Here is a 12,072-nt window from a genome sequence, read left to right as displayed (position 1 = left end):
CTTGTTATCACTGTTATCACTTCAATGTTATTATCACCAGAACCAATCTCTCCTTCAACTATATCTCAGTTTGAACTCTCTGTATCATCATTCTCACTGTCATTATCACTGTCTTCAAATCACTCTCACTATCTTAATATTGAAAATAATGGCATCTTAGAGCTTCAAATTTATCTTTCTTGCGCATTCCTGCTACAGTTGGAATTTCATATTCGCAAAGGTACTTGTTAAGTTCTTTTATTTTTATTTTGGCAATGTCACCATTTTTCACAAGCTCACCCCAGTCATAATTATCTTCTTCTTTGTGAGCACACTGCTGATTTCTTCTATTCTTTTTCTTTCCCTCATTGAAGCAAGTATTTTCTGTTGTTCTAAATGAATGACGACTGCCTTTAATATATTACATTTAGCAGCTGTTCAACTCACAATTTCTAGAAAGTATATAGCATGCGTTAGAGTTTATGTTGTAAAGTTATAGTCATGTCCATAGGAGAGGAATTTTACAAGTTTTGCTAAATACACAAAACGTTGCATCCATATTTGTCTTCTATGCTATGTACTAAAATCAGTTTACACAAAAAATAGTTAGATATCACTTAGGAATAATGGAAGGATTGGCATATTAAAAGAAATATCTTCAGTAAAGGTCTCTATTCACTGTTTCAAAACCATTTATTTATGAATAAACCCAGTTAGACACATTCATTCATCTATTTCTAATTTGATATAATTTTAATATTTTTATCACCATGTTACACTGTTCACCGAAATTACTAACAGCTTTGTGTGCGAATATAAGAAACGAACGACAGTCTTGAAAGAGGCGGTGATAAAACCTTTTTTTCTGTGTTTTGTGTTGTGAATTGTCCCTGGCAATTTTCTTTTTAGGCAGATGAATACACAAATAAACACAACCACACTTTCTGCAGAATTCCCTTCAGGTTTAGAAATACATGACAGGGCTATATCGCATGCTACAGGCAGGCAGGCAGGCAGGCACATAATCGATCGAAGGACCGGTAAATCTATGGATGGAAGGAGGGAGGGAGGGATAGATAGATAGATAGATAGATAGATAGATAGATAGATAGATAGATAGATAGATAGATAGATAGATAGATAGATAGATAGATAGACAGACAGACAGACAGACAGACAGACAGACAGACAGACAGACAGACAGACAGACAGACAGACAGACAGACAGACAGACAGACAGACAGACAGACAGACAGACAGACAGACAGACAGACAGACAGACAGACAGACAGACAGACAGACAGACAGACAGACAGACAGACAGACAGACAGACAGATAGATAGGCAGGCAGGCAGGCAGGCAGGCAGGCAGGCAGGCAGGCGGATGGATGGATGGATGGATGGATGGATGGCCGGGCGGATGGACGGACGGATGAATGGATGAATGCATGGATGGATGGATGGATGGCCGGGCGGATGGACGGACGGACAGACAGACAGACAGACAGACAGATAGACAGACAGACAGACAGACAGACAGACAGACAGTAATGATTGATTGAAACTGTTAATCTGTTTACTTAGTGTTTAATTGAAGCTACAAATATCATATACATACATGTAGAATCAAGGTTTATAAAATGAAATCTCAAAATCCAAAGTCTTCCATCATTAAATAAGATGACCGCTCATCATATAAGTATTGTTTCACGTTGATACACTCACAAATGCAGAATGTACACATAATAGTCATATTTTGGACCTTGTCGTATCTTGATATAAATCGATGCTAATTGAATAACCAACGATACATTTAGAACAGATGCCCGATTTCTGAAATGACTATGTCGACTAGTGTCTCTGATCAGTCTTACAGCGGGGGTGGTACATTTTCCATAAATGCTTCGTGTGTTAGGAAGTTACCCATTGGTTCGTAGTTACACACGCCTACGTACAAGTTGAAGTAGTCGCCTTCTTTATCAGCAAAGTCACATCCAACAGTTTTAGTGTTTTTCCAAATCAATGCAGTGAAATGACCTGAAATACAGTAAGTATATATTAGATACTGCGTTAGTATTCATTGCACATCTTACAGTCGGGAATTACCATAGTCAGTATTAATACATACCAATCATTTCACCATCACTAAAAGTTTCACCATTATAAAACAAAACTATGCCGAATAACGCATTTTTTCTACTCTTGTTTTTTGGAATGTCTTGACATTTTTGGCGATAATGGTGATGATGTTAGAACCAAATGTTTTGGAATACGGCTGGTTGGGAGATTTGAAATACGTTTATTTAACAACTATTCCTCTTCTTGGTTATATATTTGTGTATGCTTTTTCATCAATTCTATGTGTTCAGACACTGCACTATTACTTGATACACTTACCGGTACTACCATCAAACACCGGTTTACCAAAATGATATAATTCAATTTCACTGTACCATGCCAGGGAAAATCCATACCCTGTATATTATCAATAAGAAGAATTTGGAAGTTTTACAAGAAAGATAACAAGTGTAGTAAAGTTTATATATATATATATATATATATATATATATATATATATATATATATATATATATATATATATATATATATATATATATATATATATATATCAAAGCAGATTGTATTAAATATATACAATAAATTCATAGGATCAGTAGAAGGTTTTTTTCGGTCACAAAACCTGTAAATAATTCTCGTCTTGTTTACTGTTACAAGACAATGTCAAAAACGTTATATCCCAACCTTTATATGTTAGATGTATAGAATTATTTCGTTTTCATCTGAATAAAAACCTTCCAAATGTTATTTACAGCACGTGGAACTTCAATATTGAATCATTTAGTGTCATTTCTAATACCGTCAGATAACTCTGCATTTGGCTAGCTGTCACAAAGTGATTTACTGTACTAAAAGGTAATTACAGTTGAAAAGAACTTGAAATGAAAATAAACAAGATATGATATGATATGATATGATATGATGCAATATAAATGTATGTATTGTGATTCTTCATAATGGTTTCATAACTAAATCCTGTAAGGTTGTATTTGAGTAAGTTAACTAAGTGTTGGAATATATGGTGTACAGTGTGTCAGAAAGTTGGTACGTGTACAGACGTTAAGTTTGTGCACGTTATCGTGTGTGTGTATTTCCTACCACTTTGATGTTCATCTTCTCTGAGTTCCTGCATGTGTATGTTTTCACCATAGATAGCATCATGGGTGTGGTCAATGTTACCAATAGCTGCATTACGACGAGCCACACCCTTGGCGAACTTTTCCAGTTTAGGGTCCCATTCCAATGGTGGTACACCATGTAAACAACGATGGTAGTTTTGGGCTTCTAATATCTGTTTTTTTAGATCCTCAACTCCCTTGTTACCTAGTTGTTTGGGTTTTGTACACTGATTCTCGTCTGTTTTACCCCAGCCTGTCGGATATAACAACACATAGATAGTTATTGACAAAGATAGGGGTGTGTAGTCTGTAAGATACAGACATTCGTGCCACGTTATCAGCCAGCACTCATCGTCTGCACTGTTCTATGAGACTGTGCCTGCTAGATCAAATTATTTAGGCCGTGCATTTAAATTGGGATTAGAGTTCAAACAGAAGTCATTATGCACATTTAAAAATCAAATACACAGAATAGTTTCGATTATTGTTGTGGTGATACGATATTTGATTGGCTGCAACCTGGTTGGCTTGTCTGGGATATTCAGTAGAATATTTCAGTCGTGGTTAAGAAGCCCGATAGGGCTGAACAACACGATGTATAATACAATCTAGGGTTTGTAGTGTTGATGACAACACTTTGAAAGACAGTAATTAATCACGCTTGAAGTGATTTGTTGAGAAAGTTATTCTTTTCAATCTATAATCTACACCAAATACTAAAATATGGTTTAATTTTGGCGCCAAAATAATGTAGTCCTTATTTTCACAATATAATGGTAAAGGTAAGCACGATAGTTAACAACTTTAACAATTACAAATACTTTTAGTAAAGTTTCAAAAATTTCAACACTTACCAAAGTAAGCAATACATTGTGTCAGTAGGTTTAAACAGTCTTTGAAGAGTGAGGAAATTGAACGTTTTCATGTTGACATGGTAACACTTCTGATAAGAATAATAGTGTTTTTGAGAGTCGTTCAATGTAAATCAAATGTTGTAACATTCTAAATGCATGATTTGAAAGCTTTGCAAACTTACCGCAATCTTTCCTTTTCTCATCAGCACGACTATCACATGTTATGAAGCCATCACATATTTCTCTCTTGGCCATACAGTAACCGGTACGATCTGTACACATATATGGGTTATCAGGATAGTACAACGAACAATCGTCACTCTTAACGACGCCATCTTCAGTTGCCTCTGTAAATAAAGTAAAACAAGGTATAACTCATTCTCATCATTGATTGGTGGAGTTGTCTGGGCGATTGTGATGACGTAGGTGAAAGTTAATTAATAGGTCACACAGTTGGACATTGAAGGCGAAAAAAAACATGTTAGAAACACAACGTGTATAGTATTTAAAATATATTGGGAAATTCTAAATCAAGGCGTGCCTTTACATTGTTAGCAGCAATTCATTCCAAAAGTATGGACAACTGTATACTTCGCATGTATTTGTATTTCCTTCAATAATCACCAATGCTGAATAATTTTTCGAGCGTTTTATCGTTCTTCTTCCGTAATCGCTAACTAATTGTTGTCGTTATCCTTCAGTATGGTCTGGTTCAAAACTTTTATAAGGTGCTTTTAACGGTCTCTGATAAACTGACAGTGGTCATTGGATTGTAATGTATGACTCTATTAAATTTACTAGTAGTGCTGTCTGGAATACAATCTCATAAAAATCACACAAATAATAGCACAAAGTGTCAATTTAGTGTTTACAGCACAAAGTGTCAATTTAATGTTTACAGCACAAAGTGTCAATTTAATGTTTATAGCACAAAGTGTCAATTTAGTGTTTACAGCACAAAGTGTCAATTTAGTGTTTACAGTACAAAGTGTCAATTTAATGTTTACAGCACAAAGTGTCAATTTAATGTTTACAGCACAAAGTGTCAATTTAATGTTTACAGCACAAAGTGTCAATTTAGTGTTTACAGCACAAAGTGTCAATTTAGTGTTTACAGTACAAAGTGTCAATTTAATGTTTACAGCACAAAGTGTCAATTTAATGTTTACAGCACAAAGTGTCAATTTAATGTTTATAGCACAAAGTGTCAATTTAGTGTTTACAGCACAAAGTGTCAATTTAGTGTTTACAGTACAAAGTGTCAATTTAATGTTTACAGCACAAAGTGTCAATTTAATGTTTACAGCACAAAGTGCCAATTTAATGTTTACAGCACAAAGTGTCAATTTAATGTTTACAGCACAAAGTGTCAATTTAATGTTTACAGCACAAAGTGTCAATTTAGTGTTTACAGTACAAAGTGTCAATTTAATGTTTACAGCACAAAGTGTCAATTTAATGTTTACAGCACAAAGTGTCAATTTAGTGTTTACAGTACAAAGTGTCAATTTAATGTTTACAGTACAAATTAGAATAAAACAATCAACTATTACGGTGACAAGAATAACTTACTTCGTTTTTCGAAATCGTCGGACCTTTCATCATAATCCTAAGGATACAGAAATGAAAATAATACTTATTAGTTGCATCGATAAATATAGACTTTATTTTGTATGAATTATATTTTCATATTATAGTTTAGGTTGATAAACAGTAAGTAATGATAACGGAATGTCACTTACTATTATCTTGGGGTAAGTATAGAGGTTATCAATATGTGTCAAATACTGCTGTACGAATTTAATGATATCTTATTATAGCATATCTAAGTGTCAAATTACATGAACATCTTGAAACTAAACTGATAAGAATAGTTTTGTTTAACTTTGACTATGACAGAACACTCAGGTTGGTTTTCTAACTATGACTATGTCTATGTCTATAACTATGACTATAACTATGTCTATAACTATGTCTATAACTATAACTATAACTATGTCTATAACTATAACTATGTCTGTCTATAACTATGACTATGTCTATGTCTATGACTATAACTATGACTATGTCTATGACTATAACTATGACTATAACTATAACTATGACTATGTCTATAACTATAACTATGTCTGTCTATAACTATGACTATGTCTATGTCTATGACTATAACTATGACTATGTCTATGACTATAACTATAACTATGACTATGACTATGACTATAACTATGACTATGTCTATGACTATAACTATGACTATAACTATGTCTATAACTATAACTATGACTATGACTATGACTTAACTATGACTATAACTATAACTACAACTATGTCTATGTCTATAACTATGTCTATGTCTATAACTATGACTATGTCTATATCTATAACTATGACTATAACTATGTCTATGACTATAACTATAACTTTTACTATGACAACACTCAGATTGGTTTTCTAACCATGACTATGTCTATGACTATAACTATGACTATAACTATGACAACACACAGATTGGTTTTCTTCAATCTGACTCGCATTAGCATCCTTCGCTTGGTGTTTCAGTACTGGTAGTTAGATGCATTCCATTTCACTATTTGGCTTAATTGGAGATGTCCATCTTTGAAGTATTCTTGTATTCGACAATCTATTGTATTGACGTTTAGACTGTTGATAGATTTGTAAGAACCTAGCCCGACCAAATCATTCACTCGATCTGAAATAAACATCACTATACCTTGATCGTCTGAATAAATTCTGTCTATATCTGAAAAGAAATGACTGTGATAGAATCACAATATGATATAAAGACACTTACCCGCAGGTTCATTTTGGGGAACGATCCACACATAGACCGTCCAACAAATAGGAGAACGAGTACAGCAGACACGGTGTACATATTGTCTTCTCTAACTGCAAGGTAACTTGATTGTACATAATGACATCCTTACGAATTACGTCCCCTTATATAGAAGTTAAATGAATTAATTAATATATTTGTACCTAATTAATTCTGTCATGTTGTCAAGAGATTGACATTGCTGTAATAAATTTCGAATGCTGCACACCTGTTTTCATTATCATAATGTATCCCCTGGCATTTGCTGATTAATACGATTGTTATCCTAATGACATAACAGCTGGCCACTGGTCTGTAAATAACATTAACATGTGACACCAAGTCATTAGTAGACGTCGATGGACTGTGATATAAATATCCCAACATTGCAAATTGATGGCATCTATATCACCTGGCCTACACTGAATGACGTCATTTTAATGACATAGCCACAGTATTATTAGTACAGAGTGTGATGAAGGATTGTATGGTAACTACGCCAATTATTACTGAGAGAGAGAGAGAGAGAGAGAGAGAGAGAGAGAGAGAGAGAGAGAGAGAGAGAGAGAGAGAGAGAGAGGGGGGGGAACGGGCAGACAGACAGACAGACAGACAGACAGACAGACAGGCAGGCAGGCAGGCAAACGGACGGGCGGGCGGGCGGGCAGACAGACAGACAGACAGACAGACAGACAGACAGACAGACAGACAGACAGACAGATATGGTTAATAGGGTATCGAAAGATGACTTAATTGCATACCGTAATTCATTACCAAAATATCGACAGCTATGACATCGTCTTTCTACGATTGCTGGAATTTTTGCTGTCACAATTTCTAAGAACGTATTAATGTACACTGGCAGTTTTTTATCTTCTAGTTATCTTTACGTTTTCGTTTTCGCTTACAATGTAAAAAAGATAACGTTATGGAAATCATTGAAAGGGGGGAATGGCTGTTAGGAAAGGTCATTTCAAACACTTAATTAACAAATGTGAGGAAGTAACACACATACATACAAACTCATAGACAAAAGGAACGTGTTGATGGTGACACTCCTTTATTATTGTAAGACAAATTAGATGACTTGATATAAGTTCACAGTGTCTATACATGAGAGTAGCTAGTACAATGTCTAGAAATGTGAGTAGCTGGTACAATGTCTAGGAATGTGATTAGCTGGTACAATGTCTAGAAATGTGATTAGCTGGTACAATGTCTAGAAATGTGATTAGCTGGTACAATGTCTAGAAATGTGAGTAGCTGGTACAATGTCTAGAAATGTGATTAGCTGGTACAATGTCTAGAAATGTGAGTAGCTGGTACACTGTCTAGAAATGTCAGTAGCTGGTACACTTTCTAGAAATGTGATTAGCTGGTACAATGTATAGAAATGTGAGTAGCTGGTACAATGTCTAGAAATGTCAGTAGCTGGAACAATGTCTAGAAATGTCAGTAGCTGGTACAATGTCTAGAAATGTGATTAGCTGGTACAATGTGTAGAAATGTGATTAGCTGGTACAATGTGTAGAAATGTGATTAGCTGGTACAATGTCTAGAAATGTCAGTAGCTGGTACAATGTCTAGAAATGTGATTAGCTGGTACAATGTCTAGAAATGTGATTAGCTGGTACAATGTCTAGGAATGTGAGTAGCTGGTACACTGTCTAGAAAAGTGAGTAGCTGGTACAATGTCTAGAAATGTGATTAGCTGATACAATGTCTAGAAATGTGATTAGCTGGTACAATGTCTAGAAATGTGAGTAGCTGGTACACTGTCTAGAAATGTGAGTAGCTGGTACAATGTATAGAAATGTGAGTAGCTGGTACACTGTCTAGAAATGTGAGTAGCTGGTACAATGTCTAGAAATGTGATTAGCTGGTACAATGTCTAGAAATGTGATTAGCTGGTACACTGTCTAGAAATGTGATTAGCTGGTACAATGTCTAGAAATGTGAGTAGCTGGTACAATGTATAGAAATGTGAGTAGCTGGTACACTGTCTAGAAATGTGAGTAGCTGGTACAATGTCTAGAAATGTGAGTAGCTGGTACAATGTCTAGAAATGTGAGTAGCTGGTACAATGTGTAGAAATGTGATTAGCTGGTACAATGTCTAGAAATGTGATTAGCTGGTACACTGTCTAGAAATGTGAGTAGCTGGTACAATGTATAGAAATGTGAGTAGCTGGTACACTGTCTAGAAATGTGAGTAGCTGGTACAATGTCTAGAAATGTGAGTAGCTGGTACAATGTCTAGAAATGTGATTAGCTGGTACAATGTCTAGAAATGTGATTAGCTGGTACACTGTCTAGAAATGTGATTAGCTGGTACAATGTCTAGAAATGTGATTAGCTGGTACACTGTCTAGAAATGTGATTAGCTGGTACAATGTCTAGAAATGTGATTAGCTGGTACAATGTCTAGAAATGTGATTAGCTGGTACAATGTCTAGAAATGTGATTAGCTGGTACAATGTCTAGAAATGTGATTAGCTGGTACAATGTCTAGAAATGTGAGTAGCTGGTACAATGTCTAGAAATGTGATTAGCTGGTACAATGTCTAGAAATGTGATTAGCTGGTACAATGTCTAGAAATGTGATTAGCTGGCACAATGTCTAGAAATGTGAGTAGCTGGTACAATGTCTAGAAATGTGATTAGCTGGTACACTGTCTAGAAATGTGAGTAGCTGGTACAATGTCTAGAAATGTGATTAGCTGGTACAATGTGTAGAAATGTGATTAGCTGGTACAATGTGTAGAAATGTGATTAGCTGGTACAATGTCTAGAAATGTGATTAGCTGGTACAATGTCTAGAAATGTGATTAGCTGGTACACTGTCTAGAAATGTGAGTAGCTGGTACAATGTCTAGAAATGTGATTAGCTAGTACAATGTCTAGAAATGTGAGTAGCTGGTACAATGTCTAGAAATGTGATTAGCTGGTACAATGTCTAGAAATGTGATTAGCTGGTACAATGTCTAGAAATGTGATTAGCTGGTACAATGTGTAGAAATGTAAGTAGCTGGTACAATGTCTAGAAATGTAAGTAGCTGGTACAATGTCTAGAAATGTGAGTAGCTGGTACAATGTCTAGAAATGTGATTAGCTGGTACAATGTCTAGAAATGTGATTAGCTGGTACACTGTCTAGAAATGTGATTAGCTGGTACAATGTGTAGAAATGTGAGTAGCTGGTACAATGTCTAGAAATGTGAGTAGGTGGTACAATGTCTAGAAATGTGATTAGCTGGTACAATGTCTAGAAATGTGAGTAGCTGGTACAATGTCTAGAAATGTGAGTAGCTGGTACAATGTCTAGAAATGTGAGTAGCTGGTACAATGTCTAGAAATGTGAGTAGGTGGTACAATGTCTAGAAATGTGATTAGCTGGTACAATGTCTAGAAATGTGAGTAGCTGGTACAATGTCTAGAAATGTGAGTAGCTGGTACAATGTCTAGAAATGTGAGTAGCTGGTACAATGTGTAGAAATGTGAGTAGCTGGTACAATGTCTAGAAATGTGAGTAGCTGGTACAATGTGTAGAAATGTGATTAGCTGGTACAATGTCCAGAAATGTGATTAGCTGGTACAATGTCTAGAAATGTGAGTAGCTGGTACAATGTCTAGAAATGTGAGTAGCTGGTACAATGTGTAGAAATGTGAGTAGCTGGTACAATGTCTAGAAATGTGATTAGCTGGTACAATGTCCAGAAATGTGATTAGCTGGTACAATGTGTAGAAATGTGAGTAGCTGGTACAATGTCTAGAAATGTGATTAGCTGTTACAATGTCTAGGAATGTGAGTAGCTGGTACAATGTCTAGAAATGTGATTAGCTAGTACAATGTCTAGAAATGTGAGTAGCTGGTACAATGTATAGGAATGTGAGTAGCTGGTACAATGTCTAGAAATGTGAGTAGCTGGTACAATGTCTAGAAATGTGATTAACAGGTACAATGTATAGGAATGTGAGTAGCTGGTACAATGTCTAGAAATGTGATTAGCTGGTACAATGTCTAGAAATGTGATTAGCTGGTACAATGTCTAGAAATGTGATTAGCTGGTACAGTGTCTAGGAATGTGAGTAGCTGGTACAATGTCTAGAAATGTGATTAGCTGGTACAATGTCTAGGAATGTCATTACAGACTACAGGTGAAAGTCATCCCTACTGTGGCGGTAGAACGTTTTCTTTGAATGCCTCGACGGTTAAATAATTTCCCATCGGCTTATAATTACAAACAGCTACGTACAAATTGTAGAAGTAACCTTTCTTGCTGGCGAAATCACATCCAACTTTCTTTGTCCCTTTCCAAACTAATGCCGTAAAGTGTCCTGTAAATAAGAAAATGTCTTGAAAATAAATTTGTTCAAATAAACTATCAGGTAATAATATGCAAAGAGAATTAAAAAACACTCTGAATATTAAATAGATTATACCAAGTAGGTGACGTCACAAGTAAATTACAATTCATGCATATACTCATGCATGACGTCACTCCTCGTCAAAATTAACTAACCTGTTCTTCCAAATGGACTAGGCTTATCGAAATCATAATCACCAATTTCTCTGTACCAATTGGTGGCAAATCCAAATCCTGTTAAACAAACCATAAAGCGTGTTAAATGTAAGTGATATAATACATTGCTTGACTGTTTTAATACTGTTTATTTCAATTTATTTTACTACATTATATTTACAAGACTACAATGTATGCAATGATTGCAAATATAATTAGTATACTTTTCCCCAATATGAAATGAGATATCAGTTACATGACATGTACTTATAATGTATAGTAATTACTGGGTTGGAAAATATATTTTTTTTAAAATAACCCGCTTTTCTTTGAAAGACAAGTACATATTAATATGTGTCCAGATATAAATGACCAATATAGTTTGTAAATCTTAATGCAATTATTTATTTATTCATTCATGTCTGTGTTTGGTGCCAAACATGCTGTGCAAAATTTGACAAATTGTACATTATGAATTGTGCAAAACAATACGGTGTACAGCTGTTATGTCACATCTACATAGCACCTGTGTACTACCAACTATACTAATGAACTGAATGGAATAATATGGTTGGTGTCAGACACAATGAATATACCAACTATACTAATGAACTGAATGAAATAATATGGTTGGTGTCAGACACAATGAATATACCAACTATACTAATGAACTGAATGAAATAATATG

General features: G+C 35.0%; 2 protein-coding genes and 1 long non-coding RNA gene across 3 annotated transcripts in view; all 3 read right to left on the bottom strand.

Moving 5' to 3' along the window:
* Positions 1 to 1,634: 1,634 nt before the first annotated feature.
* Positions 1,635 to 4,322, bottom strand: LOC144440507 (Golgi-associated plant pathogenesis-related protein 1-like). Its single transcript, XM_078129892.1, has 4 exons — positions 4,213 to 4,322; positions 3,157 to 3,429; positions 2,377 to 2,454; positions 1,635 to 2,016 (listed from the first exon to the last, which is right to left on the bottom strand). Exons 1-4 carry the CDS (start codon positions 4,310 to 4,312, stop codon positions 1,850 to 1,852), a joined length of 618 nt encoding a protein of 205 aa, XP_077986018.1. The 5' UTR covers positions 4,313 to 4,322; the 3' UTR covers positions 1,635 to 1,849.
* Positions 4,323 to 4,349: 27 nt separating this feature from the next.
* Positions 4,350 to 6,904, bottom strand: LOC144440109 (uncharacterized). The gene is made up of 3 exons (XR_013481167.1): positions 6,843 to 6,904; positions 5,603 to 5,639; positions 4,350 to 4,377 (listed from the first exon to the last, which is right to left on the bottom strand). It is a non-coding gene; the product is annotated as an uncharacterized LOC144440109 (long non-coding RNA).
* Positions 6,905 to 11,032: 4,128 nt separating this feature from the next.
* LOC144440426 (Golgi-associated plant pathogenesis-related protein 1-like) overlaps positions 11,033 to 12,072 on the bottom strand; it is a 3,554-nt gene continuing 2,514 nt past the window's right edge. The window contains exons 3-4 of the mRNA XM_078129797.1: positions 11,385 to 11,462; positions 11,033 to 11,199 (exon numbers count right to left, since the gene is read on the bottom strand). Coding sequence (XP_077985923.1) covers positions 11,033 to 11,199; positions 11,385 to 11,462 — 245 coding nt within the window. The remainder of the gene's footprint in view (positions 11,200 to 11,384; positions 11,463 to 12,072) is intronic.

This window comes from Glandiceps talaboti, chromosome 9, assembly GCF_964340395.1.
Source record: "Glandiceps talaboti chromosome 9, keGlaTala1.1, whole genome shotgun sequence".
NCBI classification, from domain to species: Eukaryota; Metazoa; Hemichordata; class Enteropneusta; family Spengelidae; genus Glandiceps; species Glandiceps talaboti.
The sequence above is the reverse complement of the archived record's forward strand: the minus strand, read 5'-3'. Positions and strand labels throughout refer to the sequence as shown.

Excerpts from the sequence above, each read along its gene's own strand:
- LOC144440507 (XM_078129892.1), bottom strand. The coding sequence starts at position 4,312 with ATGTGTACAGATCGTACCGGTTACTGTATGGCCAAGAGAGAAATATGT. Across the intron at positions 3,430-4,212 it reads TGAGAAAAGGAAAGATTGCG|GCTGGGGTAAAACAGACGAG; the intron begins GTAAGTTTGCAA and ends TATATCCGACAG. Across the intron at positions 2,017-2,376 it reads GGTGTTTGATGGTAGTACCG|GTCATTTCACTGCATTGATT; the intron begins GTAAGTGTATCA and ends ACTGTATTTCAG.